At 42.3% G+C, this 23,327-nt stretch overlaps 1 protein-coding gene across 1 annotated transcript in view; it reads right to left on the minus strand.

Moving 5' to 3' along the window:
* Positions 1-411: 411 nt before the first annotated feature.
* The window catches only part of LOC135705449 (hemicentin-1), a 599,061-nt gene continuing 576,145 nt past the window's right edge, over positions 412-23,327 (minus strand). Inside the window, exons 11-12 of the mRNA XM_065227201.1 lie at positions 17,866-17,924; positions 412-2,004 (exon numbers count right to left, since the gene is read on the minus strand). Coding sequence (XP_065083273.1) covers positions 1,838-2,004; positions 17,866-17,924 — 226 coding nt within the window. The 3' untranslated portion in view covers positions 412-1,837. The remainder of the gene's footprint in view (positions 2,005-17,865; positions 17,925-23,327) is intronic.

Genomic DNA, 23,327 nt, shown 5'->3' on the forward strand with positions numbered 1-23,327 from the left:
CGGCTGCCATCGGTGAAGAGTAAAAAGAGATAGCAAACTAGACTTTCTCTTTCTAAGAAAACGATGTGCAATGGAATCGTTTTAGTGTCGAGCAAACTCTTAGCTTGATTTTTACACGTTATGAATAGTCTCGCAATAGTCCTTGTAACATCAATATCAAGCATGATATTTTGTTCCAATATCTCGCGTGATATTTAGAGCGTATGAGAGCGGAAAAATATCATTTGAGTGATGATTTTGCCAGCACTGATGGCAGTTTTAAAATTTTCAATATCACCAACTTGTGCTTGTTATTTGAAACTTCAAGGCATTGAATATTTTGAGATCTGTGGCTTACTAAAGTGCAGTAAATGTTAAACTTCAATATTTTTGGGATATGATTGTAAAGCTGTTGCTTTAAAACTGATTGTCGTGTTTTAAAAACGTAAACTTTAATGGCCGTTGTTGTTGTTGTTGTTTTATCAAATAAATTTTATTTTTAACACGTTTTAAAAAGAGATTTCGTGATGTTTATCTCCGTTAAAGTTATGGAAAACTAAGGAAATTTTATTAAGCCAAATGAGACGACAACCTGTATGAAATTATAGGCATAGAATGTGTTTCAAAAACAAGTTTTAAAAAATGTATCCCCAAAACTTTATTGCATTCTTTCACCGCACATTAGTTGTGCAGTAAAACATCCCGATGTAAGCCATCATGCATCAGTGCATTAGATAATTTATTGGATTGTTATTGGTTTGAGTGCTCAGAAGTCACGACCACCCGTGACCACCCACAACCCACTGATGTAATTGAATTATTGCCGTTCATTTCAAAATGTGCTCCCCAAAATGATTCACAAATGTGACCAATTTTTACTCTTTTTAACCCACTGTGCCCCATTATTGAATACCAGAACAATGCCGAGTTCCACTACCAGACAATAGACACTGCGTCGTTGAAGTGTACTCGCGGGTATGCGCGCGCGTGTGTGTGTGTGTGTGTGTGCACAAGTGTTTGTGTGTACATCATTCTCGAAAGCATGCAACAAACCAAGTACCCCTCGTTTGCGCCCATTTTGGCAATTTAAATTTAATTAAAAATAAATTAACTTTATCGCCCTCTCTTATCGCTCACTTTTCCATTATTTATTCAACCTCGCTCATTTTGTTTGTCGTTTTTAAATTAATTTCTTTTTATCTCATATCAAAAATAGTCTTCTTGGTTGCATCATTTTTGTGAGTTGCTCGGTTGCTGGACCGGTTCGTGGGAAAATGTGTAATTATTAAATCCCCAGGAAATTTCCCGCCGATTCTTCGAACCAGTCCAACTTTCATACTAATTTACATGAATAAAAAAAAAACCCAACTCTTTAACAAAACTCGACCAAATTAATCGCGCACTCTTTTGTGACGGTGTAAATATGTTTGTGTACTTAACTACCATTATTTGGTTTGCTCTTTGTTCCACGGAAAATCCAACTCCCGCAGGTAAATCAAATTAAAACTTAATCATCCAACCGGCACGCAATGATTGAACCGAAAACAGATGCTCCGGTGCACCCTTTGCTGTGGTAATTGATTTAACCGTGTATAATCGAACCTGGTAACGCAATTATTACAAACAAAACCGTTGCGATTGCACCTATTCCTGCTCACTTCCTCCCTCTTCCGAACAACACCGATTGATATCCTTTTCCGTTCGTGTTTTTTTTTTGTTCTTTAGCTTGTGACGTTCTGTGTTGTACATGTTGCTTGTGTAAATTTTTGTGGGAATGTTGGATGTGATCTGATCGTTGCTAATCTAAAAGTACTTTTTTTTTGCTTCTTAGTTCTGCTTACATGACTAACAATCACCTTCAAAAGCTGTTACTGCTGCTGATGTTACTACGGATGCTGGCCAAAACTAGCAGAAGGGCTGAGACTGCGACCGAGATGGACCATCTGCTGATTGAGGGTTGATGAAGCTGTGGACTGCCGTTTGATCCTCCTCGATGCGTTACGCTTAGATCGCGGATTTCAGTGTCTGTTTGGGGTTGAGAAAAAATATGAGAAGAATGCCGGTTAGATTTCGATATCAGGACTGTGTTTTATAAACAACGGCGGAGGTCTGCGTACTTGAACTTGACTGTTGGATTATTTAAATAGTAAATGTTTTTTTTTTTAATAATAACTTTATTTGAATAGGCTCAGTCGAATAAACTTTACAGAGCCGAGTTATCATTTCCGTTATACATTATTACTGTCTTATATTTAAGTTAAAGGAACTGGACCGAGTACTCGCGGTTGTCTCGAGGTTAGTGGAGATTTACAATTTTTTGGATGGGAAAAGGGAAGAAGGAGGTTTGAAATGTGGTTTACGATACAAATATTTAATTAATCCTAAAACATGATTTTTTTCTATTCATCTTGAAAACAAACATTAAAAAACCCCCACGATGGAAAAGTTCGCAAAAATTCACTATGACTCGCGAACTTTTCCCTTGGTGAACTTCGTGAAATATCCCGAACTTTTCCAACACTGCCCACACGTACAAAATACAAACTAAACACAAGGTTAATAAAACTTACAATCTTAGGTTAATATTTTTAAAGTAAACATATATGAGTTTCATAAACTCCAGATCACGTCTAGCCAAAATATCCCGAACTGCAACATTAGGTTGTCTACCTCGAGCCCGAAGAGAATCATAAAAATGTGATCTGACTCCACGATACTCCGCACAAGACCAAATGATGTGATTAGCGTCCTGGTAACCTTGTCCACATTCACAGATATTGCTGTCTCCCAACCCCACACGGAACAAGTGAGCGTTTAAACAATAGTGATTGGACATGAGACGAGACATCACGCGTATGAAGTCTCGATCCAAGTCCAACCCTTTGAACCATGCAAACTTCGACACCTTAGCGATTGAATGTAGCCATCGTCCCAAGCTCCCTTCCCTCCATTGATGTTGCCAGCTAACGAGCGACTGCTGACGACAAATAGAGAAAAATTCACTATAGGCGATTTGTAGATCATAAATGTCGTTTTCCATAGCGCCCACCTTCGCAAGTAAATCCGCCTTCTTATTGCCCAAAATTGAGTCAATGCAAAGGGACCCACGTGAAGGCGATGATTAAAGAACGCACGGATAAAGCACTAAGCAGCTCTCGTATTTTCAAGAGAAAATACGAGAAATGCTTTACCGGCCTAATGGAACGGATAGCCTCGACAGATCTGAGACTATCCGTAAACATAAAGTAGTGGTTTGGAAGAAGTGAAGCAATCGTTTCCAAAGTGTAGTAAATTGCTGCCAGTTCAGCCACATACACAGAACAAGGAGCTTCAAGTTTTCGAGAGGCGCTATGAAATTCATTAAATACACCAAAACCAGCGGACTCCTCTATTAGAGATCCATCTGTGAAAAACGTTCTTGCAGAATCAACATGGCCAAACTTTGCAGAGTATAATGACGGAGCAATCATAGGACGATGATGCTCTGGAATTCCGCGGATTTCCTGCGTCATAGATAAATCAAAATTCACTGAATTGCCGAAATCGGAGAAGACTGCACGATATTTCTTGAAGGGCTGACATCCTGTGTTAAATATAGGTAGAACAAAGTCATAAAACATGTTTCAGGATTTTGCTCCAGAAGCTTCTCAAAGTTTTGGAGCACCAGTGGGTTCATTACTTAATGGTAAATGTTTATTGATACCGAAACAACCGAAAATCGAAATGGAGGCAACCTATATAAATAAAACATGGAGAATAAAGATATTATATGAAATGCATTTTTGAAATAATGTATTATTTATTAATATTAATATTTAGCCAAATTCCCATGGCTAAGGCACAATTCTAATGAACAACTTTACCGAAAGCATGAACCATTTAGGTTGTATCAATGAACCGAAGGAAATGGTTTCTGCGCTTATTGGCCATTAGATGTCATTACTGTTATTTGTTGACTGTCATGTACCTTGGCGATATTACCTCGTCGACCGTTGCTATCCTTCCCCCCGTAAGATATTTGACAGTAACGGCGACAAAGCGAGCAGAAAGAAGAGTAGGTAGAAGAGTACAAATTTTTTCATTCCACATGTAACCTTACACTAATAAAGACGCTATTAGTCAAGCCGCGTGCTGTTCACCTTTTTTAATCAGTGCGCGTATTCCGAAGTTTCCCTAGCCGGTCGTCCACAGTTCGCCCGTCGGAATTCCCTGCATAACCTGTCCACTCGAACCGGGTTCTGCCCCAACAGGTTATGGGCCCAGAGGATGGTTGGAAGGAAGTGAACTTTTATTGTTGGAAATTGCGTTACAGTTCGGATTGGTGGCGTCCATTTTGCTTCTTGGCTGTTGGCTGCTCATGGACAAGGCATCTTGTGTGTGCTAGTGCGAATTGTTATTCGGCGCGAGTGTTGGTAGCAGCGACATTGTCGTGTGGGTTGTTTGGCTGTGTTCGTTTCATCTCGGCGCGTGTGACTGACTGGTTCGTTTTCGTTGCGAGAGCTTTTGTTTGCTGCTCGATCGATTGGTGCGAACACCTTAGTCGGTGGAAAATACTTTCAGTGTGGGTGTAAGTTGTCGTGCGCGAGTGAATAGGAGCAAAAATGTCTGAGAACAAGTTTCTGTTCGCACGTCTGTGTAATCAAAATTACCAGACATGGAAACAACGAATGGAGATGCTCCTGATACGGGAAGATCTCTGGTCTGTAGTGGACCACGATGGAAAATGAACAGGTGGGCAGGAACTCACAGTCTCCCAGTGTTGGTGAGTTCTTTGCCGTTAATGTTCACGAAAAGTTCACTATTTTGCTATACAGAAATTCAAAACAAAAATTTTATCTGCGCATTTGAACAGTTTTTGACCTGTTTCATACTACCGGAAGGTGTATGCTGGTCACAAATGCCGTGCCAAACTGATTTCCTACTCAATTAATCAATCTTTGATGTGAAATTCGCTAATAAACACGAGGCGCATTTCGTATAGCAAACATGCCATAACAAAATGGGCATGGTTCATTTAAGTAAACAAACTAACACTTCTTCCGACTGTTACACCTATGTATTAGCCGTCTCGGTAGTGGACGACCCAAAGCCAGAGCCAGTGACCCCAGCATGGAAAAGATCAGACCAAAAGTGCCACGCGACGATTGTGCTCTATCTAGAGGACAGCCAGTTAAGGTTAGGGTTACCATATGGTATCCTAAAGGAGGACATGTCCTCCTTTTTCAATATTTTTTCTACATCCTCCTTTAGCCTAAAAATGTCCTCCTTTTTAATCCTTGCATTTTTTTCCAGTAACACATTCATAAAATTGTTTTCAAAGAACGTTGTTTGTAGAGCTGTTTAATAATGTCGCAACTTCATCTTATCTAGCAAATGCCATTCGATGGTGGGACTAGGAGAATACTACAGCTATCAATCCCTATTGTTTTATTGTTGTTTTACATCAACAGGCTGGATGAAGCCCCAATGATGTTAACCTTATCAACTTTAGTAAAAAAGGTTAGATTTAGGCTGTGATCCATTTGGTGAATTTTAACTTTTATTTGACAGATGGATAATTTTAAAATAACCTGCTATTCTACCAGACTTATTTTAGACAAACCAGGAATCAATTTTGATAAACAATTTCTCGAAAATCGGACGATCAAAAACAGATGGATTTTCGATGGTTTTCAAAACGTCAGTGAAATTTCATCAAATGGAACACAGTCTAAATTATAATGTTGGAAACCCCCTTTGTTGTCGATCGTCCGATTTTCGAAGCGTTTGTCAAAATTAATCATTTTGTTCGACCATTTTCCACAGAGATAGCGCTGTTCCGTTGGTATGAAGTGATAAAAATCCCCATATAGAAATTAAGAGAAGTGGGAATAATTCGCTTTCGGTGCATATTCAGGTGAAAAAGTGAATGACAACCTAAAGAAAATAATCAGGAACTTTTTCGTTCAGTTTTATCCCGAAAATTATTGTTAAATAAGCTACAATTAAATAAAAATGATTTTTCCCCATACAATTTTAGCTGCTTTACTACCGGTTCCCAGAGAGCCAAAAATTCAAATTTGAGAGAGAAAATTTGCTCTCACGACCTGAATCTCTCAACATGCCATTTTTTTTGTTGACACTCGATTAATTTCCCTTTCACTGTATACAAAATAGAGTACCTACAAAACATGTCTGGTACCTCTATATATACATTTGCTTTAACATTTGAAGTCCCTCTTTTTTTACATATTCTTCGCAAAAGATACTTTATGCCCCGCCTCATGCATAAAATTCGGCGGGAAATTATGAAAGGGGTAAGCTATTTTTTGTGCAGAATGTGTAAAAAAAGAGGGACTTCGAATAATAATCTAAATGCATATATAGAGGTACCAGACATGGTTTGCACTGCAGTGCCCTCTGTGAACAATTATAGGAACACAGATTGTGTGTAGTTTCCGATAGATGTCACCGTAAACAACAGTTGTGACATCTGATGGAACATAAATGCAGAAGCTTAATAAAATGATCAATTGATTCCTGGTCTTCCAGAAATAAGTCTGGTACAATAGCAAGTTAATTTGAAAGTTTTCTATCTGTCAAATTCACCGTTTGAAAAATTCATGTAAATTTCTGCTAGATATAGCGCACATAAAATTAACACTAGATTTGGCGTAAATTTACACGATATTTCGTGCACATTTAAGCGCAATATCGCTTAAATTAGTAATATTATATGCAAGCTTGTACACGATTTCGTTGTTTATGCCAACTGTAGCTCAAAATTAAACGAGAGGAGATTTTACGCGATAGTTAAAATTCAGATTTTTTCCTGTGTTGGAGGTGTTTGTCAAAATTGATTCCAAAAATAAGTCTTGTACAATAGCAGGTTTTCCATGCTGAGCACCAATGCTATCGACGCCAGGGAGACAGCTCACACACCTGGACCCTACCTATCGACCTATCAACTCATAGACCGGGGACCAACGGCTTTACTTCCTTTCCGAAGGAAGGCGTGATCAGTGATGTTTAATTCGCTCAGGAACATCCCGGCGGTGCCGAATGGGATAGAATCCAGGCCTGCTGGGGTGAGAGGTAATCACGCTTACCAGTACACCACCGGCGCCGCTTATTTGAATATTTTCTATATTATATTTACAGCCACACAGATTGAATCCAACATGTGTTCGATTTTGACGTTCTGGTTCTATGGGATTTTAGGTATTTATTTTGTTTAGGCTGCTACCATACTGAGAGCGAAGAGGCACGCGAATCGTGAAATCGAATGTAAGGAATAATATCAATGATAGAAATTCTTTTGTATAGAACGCTAAACGCGCCTCTTCGCTCCCACTATTGCAGCGGCCTTAGAGTCCTTTGCTGAATCAATGGTAAACTAATAGGTTGCTTAGATGTTCCATGTTGGTTTCACTCAGCGATGACAAGTCCGGAGTGATTTGAGATTTGTGCGTTATTACTTTTGTAAACAAACACGTCAATCGCCGATTTCTCGTGAATAAAACCACAGAGACGTAAACAAGCTATGCCAAATGAAAGAAGAATAATTCCTTCACCTCATAGTGCTATTAGTTTTTGAAATTGAGCTTTCATTCGCGAGAAATCGGTGATTGACGTGTTTGTTTACAAATGTAATTACGCCCAAATCTCAAATCACTCCGGAAGTATCCTGATTTATGAACATGATAAAAGTTGGGATGGTTTTGAGGCTGTAAAGCTGTAGTTTTCATGCAAATCAGCTAGACTAGATCATTTCCATGTATCAAACATTGATTAAGAAGGCTTATTTGATGTATTTTTCAGAAGTATTCCGAGCAGATGAATTGAGTTGGTAACGACTACAAGTTATGAACAATATCAATTGAATCTTTGCAAATCATGAATTTTGTGATAGCGCACATATTATTAAAACGTTTGATAAAAACTCATTGTCCTCCTTTAATGTTCAGAAAAGGAATCATTGTCCTCCTTAACCTCCAAACCTCTAATGAAATGTCCTCCTCTTCAAGTTTTAGATATGGTAACCCTAGTTAAGGTTGGTTAAGGATGCGAAATCGGCGAAAGACGTGTGGGGGAAATTAAAAACCTACCACGAAAAGGCTACGATGACGTCACGAGTTTCATTTCTGAAGAAAATCTGTAGCCTGAACTTGTGCGAAAGTGGCGATGTTGAAAAGCATCTAAGTGAATTGGTAGAACTGTTCGACCGACTCGCGTGTGCCGGACAAGCTCTAGAAGACCCGTTGAAAATCGCGATGATGCTCAGAAGTCTCCCGGACTCGTACAGTAGCCTGGTGACGGCTTTCGAAAGCCGACCGGAGGCTGACTTAACAATGCCGTTTGTTAAGCAAAAGTTATTGGATGAGTACCAACGAAGATCGGAAAGAAGTGCAGATTCGGGAGAAAAAGTGATGAAAACGCAATTCAAGGGACAAAAGAAGAAAGTGTGTTACCACTGCCAGAAACCTGGACATTTCCGGAAGGATTGCCGATTGTTGCAATAGCAGCAGTCGAAGAAGAGCGAAGAAGTTCTGAAAAGTGGCAAGCAGCAAAAGAAGAAAAGTGATGCAAAGCAGGTCGCAGAGAGTGATACTCAGTTGTGTTTCACGGCAGCAAGCGTCCGGCATCGGAGTTGCTGGTATATCGACAGGGGCTGCTCAAGCCACATGTCGAATGACCGTTCGTTCTTTGTGAAACTGGATACAGACGTGAGAGTGGATGTGGTTCTGGCCGACAGTTCCACGACAAAATCCGATGGAATCGGTGAAGGATTTGTTAACTGTGTAAGTGGTGATGGACAAGTGAAGAAGATCCTCTTCAAGGACGTAATGTACATTCCAAAGCTAGACAGTGCTTTATTGTCGGTACGGAAGCTGACTCAAAAGGGTTTCCAAGTGAACTTTTCTGGACCCTGCTGTGACATAGTGAGTGCGAGTGGTGAAAAAGTGGCTCTAGGTGAGTTGTACGGGGATCTGTTCGTTTTGAAGACGGTGGAATACGTGAAGCTTAGTAAGGAGATTCGACACCTGCCGAACTGCCAACATACATGGCATCGGCGGTTTGGTCACCGTGATCCGGCGGCCGTTGAGCGGATTAAAAAGGAGGAACTCGGCATTGGATTGCAGTTGCAGGACTGCGGTTTGAGAAAAGTATGTGAACACTGTCTCGCAGGTAAATCCTCTCGTATTCAATTTCCCCAAGCCTCGCAGAACAGAGCCACCAGCATTCTCGAGCTGATCCATACGGACGTTTGTGGACCCATGTCCACAGTGACGCCCGGCGGTGTCCGATATTTAATGACTTTGATCGACGACTACAGTCGATACACGGTCGTATGCTTGCTTCGACACAAGTCTGACGCTGCTGGATACATCAAGCGGTTTGTAGCCCAAGCGAAGATAAAATTTGGTAAGACACCTTGCGTTATCCGTTCTGATGGGGAGGGGAGTATGTCAACTCGGAGCTCAAGACATTCTACGATCAAGAAGGTATCAAATCTCAATTAACAGCGGCATACTCCCCACAACAGAATGGCGTCGCCGAACGGAAGAACCGTTCGCTCCAGGAGATGGCGACGTGCATGCTCGCTGATGCAGGATTTGCTAAACGATTTTGGGGTGAGGCAGTAGTAACTGCTGCTTACCTTCAGAATAGGCTTCCCTCTCGTTCGATCGACAAAACGCCTTTTGAAAAGTGGTTTTGGAGCACTGCCTATGTGCATATCCCAGATTTAAAGAGGGTAAAAATGGATACCAAGGCTGAGAAACTCGTATTCGTGGGCTACTGTGAAGATCGCAAAGCATACCGTTTCCTCAATCCAGCGAAGAATACAGTAGTAATCAGTCGTGACGCTCGGTTCATTGAGTTAGGCAATGGCTCGCTCATGGAGGCATCTGACGATGATCCAGTCGTTGAAAGTATTGGTGATGATTCCTGGTTCAAATCACAATACGAAGAAGCTGCAGCTCAGGAGGAGAACAGCAGAGAAGTACCATTGGATGACGTGATTGATTCCGGTGATGAGTACTACTGATTTGAGGAAGCAGAAGCGGTAGCTGAGGAAGCGGATGTCGAGCAAGACGAGGCATCGGAGCAAGGCAGTTCACGGGAGCAAAGGAGTACCAGAGGTATCCTACCTGCAAGATTGCGAGATTACGTTGTGAACATTGCGAAAGTGATCGAAGAGGAGCCGATTAGCTACGAGGAAGCCGTTCGTGGACCAGAGCAAGATTTGTGGAAAGCAGCTATGAGAGAGGAGTATGATTCGCTTATGGACAACAGTACCTGGAATCTCGTGGAGTTACCCAACGGCCGTAAGCCCATCGGTTGTAAATGGGTGTATAGGCGAAAGGAGGACGTTTCGGGAAAGGTTTCGAAGTTCAAAGCGCGGCTGGTTGCACAGGGCTTCTCCCAGCAGCCAGGGGTAGATTATGACGCTGTGTTCGCACCAGTTGCTACCCAGACAACTCTCAGGGTTTTGCTAACAGTTGCTGGCTATAAACGTATGACTGTACGGCACCTGGACGTAAAGAGCGCCTACCTGCACGGACAACTACGAGATGAGCTGTACATGCAGCAGCCGAAGGGGTTCACAGTTCGTGGAAAGGAGCACCTCGTCTGCAGGCTTCAACGTAGTCTGTACGGCTTGAAGCAGGGGGCAAAAGTATGGAACGACACCATTTGTGCAATACTCGGTGAATTGGGTTTCAAGCAAGGCAGAGCGGACCCGTGTTTGATTAGCAAGAAGTTGGAGAATGGTGAGCTGGTCTACATCCTGATCTATATGGACGACATGATCGTCGCGAGTGTCTCCGAAGCGGAAGTCGACAACGTTGAGGAACAGCTGAAGAACAGGATTAGCTTGTCGTCTCTCGGGGAAGTTTCTCATTTCCTTGGGATTCGCGTTACGAAAGGCGAAGATGGTTTCTACGCTTTGGATCAGCATAATTATGTTGCGAAGTTGGCAAGCCGGTACAAGTTGGATAAGGCGAAGGGATCGAAAGTGCCGTTAGACGTAGGATACTACCGAAGTCGTGAAGGTAGCAAGTTGCTTCCAGATAACAGTGAATACCGGAGTCTAGTGGGAGCCTTACTCTACGTGGCGGTCAATACGCGACCGGACGTGGGAGCGTCCGTATCGATCTTAAGCAGAAAGATAAGCCAGCCAACGGAGACTGATTGGACGGAGCTAAAACGAGTCGTCCGTTACCTACTGTGGACCAGTGAATACAAGTTAAAGCTTTCAGCGAATAGACAACAGCAGATGGATTTGATTGGTTATAGCGACGCGGATTGGAGCGGTGATCCAACTGATCGAAAGTCGAACACCGGATACGTATTTCTGTTGAACCGTGCAACAGTCTGCTGGGCGAGTCGTAAGCAGGCAGCAGTATCCCTATCAAGCATGGAAGCCGAATATATAGCTCTGTCCGAGGCATGTAAGGAACTTGTCTGGTTGCGGAGCTTGTTGTTTATAAAATAAATAATATTTTTTTATACTGGGTTTGGAATTGAAAAACATAGATTGAATTTGTTTTTTATGGTTTAAATGGTTTTTAGGAAAAGTCGCAATATGTTTTTATATTTTTCCTTGAAAATTTAGGGCTTGTAACACAAAATTAAAAAAAAAATCACGCCAATAAAGCTTTTAAAAAAAGCGGTATTACAACAAATCAACGATGTGTTTTTGCTCGTTTTAGAGTTATATATGTTGAAGTTATCAAGTTTTGGATTTTTGCGCAACAATCCTATGCGAATAAACTACCATGCGTCTCTTTTGATTCATAGCGACATATGTAGCTACATAGGAGTATTAAGCGAAAACCCAAAACTTGATTACTTTAAAAAAAATAAAACTCATAAACGAAAAAAACATTGCAGGTTTTTTTTATATGTTGTGTAAAAAAGCCTATTTTTTAAGGAAAAATAAGAAAACATATTTCACCCTCTTGTCTACAAACCATGAAATCCATAAAAAAAAAACAAATACATACAATCAATGTTTTGCAAAAACCAAATTCTAATTTTTTAAAAGGTTTATATTTTTTTCAAAAAAGCAATTTTTAATTACCTTACATTTGACGGTTTGATCTATAAAATCGGCCTATGGTTCAAAAGTTATAAATTTTTTGAAAAGTCTATTTTGAAAAAAAAAATCGTTTTTTTACCACCCTATCATAGATATGGTCACCCTAATGACAACATAAACGCATCAACTCATGAACCGGGTACCAACGGCTTTACTTCCCATCCGAAGGAATGCGTGATCATAACATCTCTCTGATCACGCCATCCGAAGGAAGGCGTGATCAGAGAGATGTTATGCCTCAGAACATCCCGTCGGCGCCGACTGGAATTGAACCCATGCCTGCAGGGGTGAGAGGTAATCACGCTTACCACTACACCACCGGCGCCGTTGATTTACCAAGTCTATAGCATTAAAAAAAATTATCCTCCTATGGCATAGAGTTGTCCGTGAATTAGGTAGAAGTCCTCGTCCTTTTCAGGAGTCTGCGTTGTATACGGTGACGAAAGGTTTCCGCTGCACAGTTAAAGTCGAAAAACTCGTAAAACTCGTTGAAACGCCCAGACATGAACCGTATTGGGTCATGCAAGCTGTAGCTCGCAGCACGAGGTCCAAGATGCAGGAAACTCCTCGACCGAAGAACTCGTTCGGGTGCGTAGATTTCGAATTCAGCCAAGATTCCTGGCGAGTCAATATCACCAATAAGTACTTTCGCTGCGAACACGGCCTGACTAATCGTCCGCCTATGTTCTAGTGTTTCAAGACCCAGGAGTTGACAACAATCTTCGTACGGCGGATGGTTCACAGGGTCATTCCAAGGAAGGTGACGAAAAGCACACCGAACAAATTTCCTTTGAACAGATTCAATCCTCGCTATCAAAACTGCTTGATACGGGCACCATACTGCCGAGCTGAATTCCAATATCGATCGCACTAGAGAGCAGTATAGAGCTTTTAGACAGGCAGGATCGCGAAACTCGTCAGCGATCTTGAAAATGAACCCGAGTTGCCTGTTAGCTTTCGCAACGATGCCCGAGTAATTAAGCTTGAATGTTAAGGTGCAGTCCAGCGTGATTCCTAGGTCACGAACATTGTCCACACGTTGCAGAAGTTGGTGATTTATCGTATAGTTGAATGCCAGCTTGCGATGAAATGAGATAATATTACATTTTTGTACATTGAACGTGAGATAGTTTCTTGAGCACCACTCTTCGAAAGTATCGATTAAGTGCTGAAGCCGCAAGTAATCGGCGAAGCTACGAACAATCACATAGATCTTCACATCATCCGCGTAGAACGATCGGCAACCAGTTGGAAGGATCAGTCCGGCCTCATTAACAAAAATCGAGAATAGCAATGGTCCCAAGTTGCTACCTACTACCTACCTGGAACACCGGAGCTGTTTGTAAAATAGTCCGATTGCTCTGATCCGGTTTCTAACACAAAGTTCCCGATTGGTCAGATAGGACTTGAACCAACGAGTTAAACCCGAGGATACACCGAGTTTTCAAGTTTAGCTAGCAGTATGGAGTGGTCAACCCGGTCGAATGCAGCCTTAAGATCTGTATATACAACGTCCACCTGCGGACCAGCTTCCAAACTCCGAAGACATAAAGAAATGAACGGAGCTAGATTTGTTGGAACTGATCTCTTGGGATAAAAACCGTGTTGGTCAGTAGAAATGTAATTTCTGCAGCTAGAGAATAATGCGTCGTTGATGATGATTTCGAAAACTTTAGAGCAGGCACTGAATGATGTGATCCCTCGGTAATTTTCGACGTTTCTCTTGTCTCCTTTCTTGTAGATCGGGAACATGAATGACGATTTCCAACGCGTAGGGAACTCCCCCTGCTGTAATGAAATATTGAACAGCTTCGAAAGCGGTGTTGTAAGCTCTGAACAGCATCGCTTCAGGATGCTTGAGGGGATCCCGTCAGGGTCAGCAGCATTAGAAAATTTCAGCTTCTTGATGGCGGATTCGACGAGGTCTACTGTAACCGAGGTAATCGAAAAATTGAAAGCATCACTGGGAAAGTCCCTCACCGCTTCAACAACTTGGGACAACGAAGCCGTAGTGTCATTGAAAATGATTTTGAAATGTTCTGCCAGAAGATTACATTTCTCAAGGGAATTGCTGGCGATTCTATCACCCAGGTGAATTTCGACTGGTAGCCCCTCCTCGTTTCGTTTGGTATTCACAAATGACCAGAACTGCTTTATATTAAGCCGTAAATAAGCCGGCACACGCCTTGTGTAGCTCTTGTAAAGAATGCGGTTATGTGTGCGATATTCGTTGCTCGCTGTTGAAAATAATCGTATGGTGAATGGGTTACGAGTACGACAGTATTTACGGAGGGCCTTCAATCTCAGACGCTTCAAATTCCGTAGTCGAGCATTGGACCATGCGGGTTTGGGAGAGGGTCTCCTCAATGGGACCGAATCAGTTATTGCCCGGCCAACGACCTCAGCGAAGTAGTTGACGGCTTCATCAATAGATGAACACGTGTCAAGGAACTGCCAATCTGTCTGGACAAGCGAGTGACTCAGCGCGACGAAATCTGCTCTACGAAAGTCGAGCTCATGTACATCAACAGGGGGGTTATCGTAGCGAACAGGAACAGATAGGTTGATGGAAACTTCCAACGCAGGATGATTGGTGTCGATGCCAATCAAAGGCTCTGGGGTTTCTAGGATAAAACATTCCAGTCCAGCAGCTTCGTTCGCCAGAACGAGATCAAGCAGCCGAGAGTTGCTATTCAGTATGTATCGAGTTGATTTGCGTTAAGCCATGCAGGTTGAAACCATCAAGGAGAGCACAGCAGGATGCGGGCATGTTCGAGCGAAGAACATCCCCGAGTAGCACACTTCCACTACAATAAGTTGCAGCAACTTGTTTATGACTGAAATAAGTCGTATAGAAGTTTCCACAACCGATTAGAGACAAGCGTGCTACTAGAGTCAATGCTAGGAAGATCGTTTGCAGGAACGTTCCATGAGAGCCCAGACTGATTGTAGTCACCAAACACCAGAGCTAGGTCGTATTGTTCTAGTTGACAGAACACGGTACCAATCGAACTGATGTGGTTTGCAATGCTGCTCGAATCAGATTTCCAGTCTGGAGGTAGATACATAGCGCCAATACTTAGTGATATACCATTCTCAACCACAGGGCCAGAACGACTACAATGACAGGAATCAGCAAGCGCGACTGGGTTGAGTGGCTCAGGGGCTTCCTTGAGGCAGCAGGCAGAGCGTTCTGGTCTGGGATATTCCAAAACGTGGTGAGCAAGATCCGGTGCAGTGCTGTATGTCCCATCGGTGATGTGGGATTTGAAGCCATTGGAGTATGACGTTTCAGTCGAACCAGCCGGTTGTTGCTCTTGAGGCGGTGAAGCGCTGGAAGCAACGGACGAATCAGGAGCAGAACTGGTGATGACACGAACATACTTGCCTTGAGTTGCGGGCTAGAAGACCCCTTCTCCAAGCCCACACACAGGTCCAGGACGACTGCAGGACGATGACTGGATTAACTCGACTGTGGCGGGAGAAGAAGGGGCTTCCGCAGTGATAACTTCAATGCGTCCCAGAGTGTTCAGGTGACAGGCGGGCGATGCATAGTTGAGGGTTGGTAAAGCGCTAGAACCAATGGACGAATCAGGAGCGGGACTGATCATGACACGATCATACTTGCCTTGAATTGTAAGTATAAAGGTAATATGAACTGCTTTTATAAAACCCAATAATAAATCCTTATTTTGCTTTATAAGTAAGCGCAATAAAACAAGTTGGCCATGAAACAGTTATTTTAAAACAATTATAAGCATTCAGTTGCAACTTGTCGGAAGTGTAAATGGGCAGTTTATTTTTACAACATAGTAAAGAATCAAAACTTTTCGGTACTTCCAACGCAAACCATGGACACATTACTACACCAAAAATGACTCCTGAAGAGGAAATATATAATTATCTGGAGTCGGAGGATGATAACCGTAAAGTGATCGAAATAAAATCATGCATTATGCTTTTCTGTTCTGCTTTCATCCAATGTAAGCATTAGACATTTTAAGAAATTGCGCTTGTTGTTTTTCTTGCCTGCTGTCAAATCCTCTGTCGCCATATTGTCATTAAGAAAATGCCATTAGCCTTGGAATAAAATCCAAGAAATTTCTTGAAAAATGGCTAAATTATAGATCCAAAATGCGAAATGCGAAAAACCGTTTCCAATGCAAATGAAATGTCAAGAACTAAAATCAGCCTATGATCAACCGAGATATGGCCATTTCCCTCGAACCCGTTCTGATAGAGGGTTCTGAATGCGGTCAGATCTATTAATAGCTCATAACATGCCGTGCGACAGCTCTGTCTTCATGGGTTTTCATCAATAGGCTTTCTATAGATTTTAAAGATCATTGACCACATTGGCCGCTCTAGGTATAGTCCAGACATAAATCCACTGCGACCAGTTATTTGATTTAGCGTGGTTTACCCCGTTCCTTCGTTTAGTGCATGTCGTATTATTCCATCACTATTGAGAAATTATGAAGTATGCGATTTTGATACAGTTGTCATTCTTGCCTTGGATCCGACTCTAATTGGAAGGTCCTGCTCTTTATACCCTTCAATGTGTTGAAACCAGTGCTGAGATTTGTCATTGTCATTGATAGACTTTCGCGTGATATTGATCAAATTTTTCACAAAGTCACTGATTTTCATTTTTTTTCTTTGGTTTGTTTTCCGTCGATCTTGTTTTCCGCTACCGACTCCAGGGAGGCAGCTCCCATACCCGGACCCTACCTATCGCCCCATCAACTCATGAACCGGGGACCAACGGCTTTACTTCCCTTCCCTTCGCAAGGCGTGATCAGAGATGTTATGCCTCAGAACATCCCGACGGCGTCGACTGGGATTGAACCCAGACCTGCTGGGGTGAGAGGTAATCACGCTTATCACTACACCACCGGCACCGCTACTTAGTACTATCAATTTCCAGTAATATACGTTAAGTAAAGTGTAAAATTATGTCGATAGATAGCAGCATTTCCTACTTTACCGGGAACTCGGGTTGATCCCGGCCCTCTATCTCGGTACGCAAAAGTCTCTGGCCAATGAAACCACTACCGACCGAGACCGACACCGAGACCGTTTCAGCAGAATTTTTCCTCTTAGAATATGTGTAACACGTTGATTGAAACCGTTTGGCAGCCGAAATATTCAATTTAGTCGCGGTTTTGTCAATTTTTGCCCAGTGTGCAGTGCTACAAAATCTCGAAAATACCCGGCGATATTCAACATTCTGCTTTGGTCACTCATTTGAGCTAACAGTCATCGTCAAGGCAAACCATGTCAATTGTCAGTGACGAACATGTGCAGATTTTTTTTTTATTTGCTAAATTTGTAGCGAAATTAAATTACTTGAGCAAAGCAACTACATGCAGCCGCCAAAGTGAACAAACGTCTACGTCCTGAACTGCTTGGATAACTATAATGTGACTGAAAATGCACGAAATTACACTTTTAGCTAAAAGGTTAATCTTTGTCATTGACGAAAAAAATGAATGAGATTTTTACAAAGGTTTTTTTTTTTGGGGAAAGTGAAAAACAATTTAGTCAATATCACGCGAAAGTCTGTCAATGGCAATGATAAATTGCAGCACTGCTCCTGCACGATTATTTGCCCGAAACCAAATTCTACAGCAATTGTTCACTTTGCTCCGCAAACATTGCTTCCAATTGTTCAACCTCATTTCAATGAATGTAAACCCCTAAGCACTGAAGCGAGTGCTGCTTCTACATTACATCTCGTTTTGAACAACCGAAAAAAGAAATAAAATACATCCTCCCCAACGGGCATCCCTCTCACTTACCTGTATTTGACGTTGTGAACAGAAAACTCTCGGAGAAATCACTCCATCCGTAGCGGTTCCTGGTGATGACAATTTTTTTTTGTGCAGGGATGTTTGCATTTAATTCATGCATTTAAATGACAAAGAACAAGATGCCATTTGCAGGATTCCAGTGTCGTTCCCCAAGGTGAAGTCCGGGCGTTTAATTACGTTCAAGTGGGGTTGGCATCCGATTACGGCGACGGTGAAGCATGATTCCGTTGGTTGGTGATCCATCCAGCGGAGCACGGACGATGCATTTGGAAGAAGCAAAAAAGGAGAAAAGGTAAATTGATTGCATTTTAAAGAGTCCTAGTAGGGGTGGCTCCTTGAAGAGGATATCTGGTATGGAGTCAACTTTCCCACTCCATCGATTAGTTCTAGCTTAGGAAAATCGTATTAATGGATGACCCACATAGTGACCGTTTCCCAGCCATGGAATTTCTCACAGGGCCCAGCAGAGGAAGACGAGTCGAGTCGAGTCGAGCAATGATTTACGGTTATTAATATTCCATTTTCCCATTTTCTCGTGTATGGCCAGCCCCAAACGCCATATGTTGAATATAGATCAGCTCACATCGACACAAAGAAAATGGACTATTAAACCATCAAGCTCCATATTCGATCGATTTCCAACCGGGGAGTGTGCTCTTAGTTGGAAGGATGGCACGAAAAAAGCGAATCCCAGAGACGACCATAATAATTTGTCATTCGTAATAGCTGTCACCCGGCATTCTATAACCGTAGTAGTGTGTAGTACACACACACAAAAAAAGTCTCCCATCGACTGAAAATCTCACTTTTATTCAATCAAGCACGTTCCCAGCACTTCTTTCGATAGAAAAGCCGAATGCATCGATAATAATGTTCCGTGTCCGACCGTGACGTTTGAATTCACATTCCATTGTCTCTCAAAGGTACGATACGGCGGGATTTCTGGACCGACGTTGGGGCCTAAGCCACAGAAGAGCCTAAGCTCTGGATGCAAAACCTCACATTCGACCGTTATTGTCACATATGTAGAGAGCACGGCAAATAGGTTCGATAGGGTGGTTCCAATCATCCATCTTACTTCACCCAGTGCAATCGATTCCATTTCAGATTTTGATCGTTCACGCAGAATTTAAACTCATATTGGCTTCTATATAAATCGATCAATTGCAAATTTCCACTACCATTAATTTGAAGAGTGAAGTTCAGAAAAGCAGTAGCTAATAAAGTTGGCTATAAGTACATGAGGTATATATTGATATTGCTAAGCTTTCCCATACCAAATTTGATATAACATTCAAAGGATCAGTTTCTGGCTGCAAGTAAAACAATGAAAAAGTTTCCATTTCATCGACTTTTTCGGTGCTAGTAATTCATTAGACATTGCGTCGAAAATATCCGGAATTTTAATTACAAACTCGTGGTGATTCAAAGAGAACAATGACGAAAAGAATCGACCGGTTTACCTTGAACCTTTCGCATTCTTTGAGTAAAAGTGGGCTCAATTACCGCGATGACGATCAGACATGTAATATTTAAACTGAAAAGGGTCATTTTAACCACCCTAATGTTCAAAACAGAACTGGACGTATGTGTACATGAATCATCTGGCGGCGAACATGAACAGGAGCAGGATAACAGCCAACCACCATCATCGTGCAATCCCGATGGATGATTACGGATTGTGGTCATCATCTCTTGTGTGTGTGTTTTTTTTTTGTTTTCCTGAATGAGAATCGGATCCGGAAATCTTGCAGCACAGCCTTTTTGTGAGCCATGGAAGATTAAAGAGAATGAGTAGACACAAAATGAAACCAAGCTGGACAGGGTTGCCAGATGAAAAATTATAAGGTCTTTCAAAATAAATACCAGTATAGGCCCGCTTTGTTTTGACTATGGTTATCAGTACCGAACCTTTTTTGCGAGTACCGGTATTTCGGTACCTAGAGATTCAGTACCGGTTATATCGGTAAAATACCGGAACCGAGGTATTTTTAGAAAATAAATGAGATTCGAAAGGAAAAATAAGAAAAACTATTTATATAGAGGTGTTGGGCCTGGTGAACTTTTTTCCTTGACGCCAGGGAGGTAGCTCCCACACCTGGACCCTACCTATCGAGTGAGATCAGAGATGTTATGTCTCAGAACATCCCGGTGCCACCGACTAGGATTGAACCCAGGCCTGCTGGGGTGAGAGGTAATCACGCTTACTACTACACCACCGGCGGCGTGAAGTGTTTCAAATACCGTATGCGTGATAATGTTTGCACCATCGTACAAATAAGGTTCATGTTTCATCTGTGCATACAATGTCTTGGTTTTCTTTGCATGCACGTAACCTATAGAGCTTTTTGACGTTTAATCGATGCACACTACTGTACGAGCGAACGAGTGCGAGCAAGTGGGAAACAGATTAGTGGGAAAACAAACCGTGCATTCATCCATGTGTGCTATATAGAGAAAGTTGATTAAACGTCAAAAAGGTATGTAGCTCATACTGTAGTAGGCTATGTATAAAAGAAAACGATTTAGTTAGTTTGACAGTGGCACCATGACGAAGTGGCAGCGTATTCGTGATTTGTCCCACGCGCAAATGTCTCAAAAAGACCCCTGTGGACCGTCAAAAGGGTTTCTGATCGAGAAAAGAAAGGACAACTATCCGCGAAGGTGGCCATAGGTCGTCCGAGGTCAGCTCGGGTTCCGAGGGTTATCGCTGCTATCAAAAGGAAGATTCGGGTGAATCCAGTGCGTTCAATAAGGAAAATGGCAAAGGAACGCGGGATCAGTGACTTTACGGCATGGAAGATCGTAAAGGAAGATTATGGGGCGAAGTCGAGGGCAAGGAAAAAAAACTCACATGATTACCAACCGCATCCGGGAGCTACGAGTCGAACGATGCAAGGAAATCTTGAACTTCCTTAAGCGAAAAAATCCGGTAATCCTGTTCACCGACGAGAGCATGTTTACCGTCGATCCCGTATCAAATTCCAGAACCGACCGGTATATTAGTTCTCTTCCGGTAAAAGACGTGGCCGACGAGCACGAGAACGTGTATCTGACCAAGCATCTTGCTAGCGTTATGGTGTTTGGATTGGTGGCTTCCGATGGCAAAAAAATTGACCCGGTGTTCATTCCAGAAGGCGACAAGGTCAACACGGAGGTCTACATCGGGATTTTAAGTAAGTATGTTGTTCCGTGGATCAATGAACAGTGCGGTCCGAAGCCAAATGTTGTATTTCAACAAGATGGGGCTCCGTGCCACACCTCGAACCGCCACTCAGAAGTGGTTGCAGGAACATCTTCCGTTCTGGGCGAAGGATATGTGGCGGCCATTCAGGCCCAATTCGCTGGATTACTCAATATGGCGAGTCATGAAGGCCAAGGCCTGTTCTAAGCGCCACGCGAGTACAGCAAGCCGCAGACAAACATTGACCCGTACCTGGAGAGAAATGAATCCAGACTACATTATTAGAACCTACCGTGCATGCCAGAAGCGTGTGGAGGCCGTAATTACAGGAAGTGGAAACTTGATCAATGACTAACATAGTTTAAGACTCTGTGAAACATCCCCCCGGTGAATAAATAAAAAAACTCGAAAACGAAATCTTTGAATTTTTTTAAATTTTGATTCTGTCACTATTTCAAATATTTGTTTGTCCCTAATAAACTTAAAGGGTTATCCTGATAGGCTAGGCTTCTCCTCGCACGTGTACCTAGAAAGTGTATGTGTTGACCCACATGCTGAGAAGAAAACACGATGCACGCGGAGAAAACTTTCGTTGTTCGCTGTGCACGAACACTCAAACGGAGAGCAGGAGCATTCCCTATCGTGTGCACGTAAAGCGAAGAGAGAGAGAGAGAGAGAGAGAGAGAGAGAGAGAGACGGAGAAGAACCGAGATGGGAGATGACAGGTGGGCAGGAACTCACGGTCTCCCAGTGTTGGTGAGTTCTTTGCCGTTAATGTTCACGAAAAGTTCACTATTTTGCTATGCAGAAATTCAAAACCAAAAATTTTTATCTACGGATTTGGACAGTTTTTGACCTGTTTCATACGACCGGAAGGTGTATGCTGGTCACAAATACCGTGCCAAACTGATTTCCTACACAATTAATCAATCTTTGATGTGAATTTCGCTAATAAACACGAGGAGCATTTCTTATACACGTACACGATTCGTCATATTACAATCAATATTTTCATGTCAATATTATCAATCATATGTTCGGGGGGTCATCAATACAGAGCCGCTCCTCACTAACATTTTTGTGGCTGCTGGCATATTCAGAGTCAAATCACAACACCTTGACAAAAGATGCCAATGAACAGGCCACACGATTGCTCTGTATTGATGACCACCCGAACATATTGTTGATAATATTGACATGAATTATAATGGAAATATAGACGAAGCTTCTGTCGTGTTGGGTGCACTTACGATTCGAGGTCTTGGATTTTCGAAATCATTTCCAGCTGAACATTGCATTAGGTTCTAAGTAACATTGACAGATTATTTCCGTCGACTTTCTCTTTGTATGCCCACGGCCGAATAAAGACTTTCCCAGGTATTTTCAGCACACAGATCGATAAAAGAAGTGTTTATGACAAACGAAGTGACAGACGACTAACTGGCTAAGAAATCTATTGAAATAATGTGGTTCGCTGTAAAAGAATTTTCTTAGAAGCTTGTGCCACCAGATGGGCTAGTATTTTTTTTGATTTGAACAAAGTTGATTTTGTGTGCAATGATCTTTGATAGTGTGCAAAGAGTGTATCATTTTGTCTTTTTTTTTATGATATTCAGTTATGAGTAGAGTGAAAGAGATAGAACCAAACCATAATAGTACATTTAGTTGTTGTTGTTGTTGTTCTTTATTATTGACATTTTACATCCTGCGGATGCATTCATGTCAGTTGAATTGGTTTTTGTGTAAACAGTGTGTGGGTGTGTTCAGAGTGAGTGGGGTTCTACGGCATCGAATGCGCTTGGCCGCTACATCGCTGAAAAGACATTGACGGAGCAGCTGATAATCCTGAATGACGGATCACACACGCGAGTGGATCCAGCAAATGGTGCATCTTCTGCCATAGATCTCTCGATCTCACCGTATCTTCACCTGAATGCTCACAGATCGCCACGAAACGGAGAAGATGGCTCTACGACCAAGTAGATTGAACATCGTTCGAACAACTGACCTCCAGCAGCATCAAACCGGATGACGAGATTTGGGGTTGATGAGTTCGTCAATCGGATTTTATCAGCAGCAACCGCTAGCATTCCTCGAACATCAGGACGAATTGGTACCAAATCGGTACCGTGATGGTGCCCGGAAGTAAAAACAGCGATTAAGCGACGTCGAAAACTTCTGAGAGCACTGAAGCGCAGCAGAACAGCAGGATCGGACACAGCGGATGTTTTGAAGCAGTTCCAGGAAGCGAAGGCAGCGGCTAAGA

The sequence above is a fragment of the Ochlerotatus camptorhynchus genome, unplaced genomic scaffold (genome assembly GCF_037179485.1).
Source record: "Ochlerotatus camptorhynchus isolate MF236.1 unplaced genomic scaffold, CSIRO-AGI_Acam_v1.1 ptg000267l, whole genome shotgun sequence".
Classification (NCBI taxonomy): Eukaryota; Metazoa; Arthropoda; class Insecta; order Diptera; family Culicidae; genus Ochlerotatus; species Ochlerotatus camptorhynchus.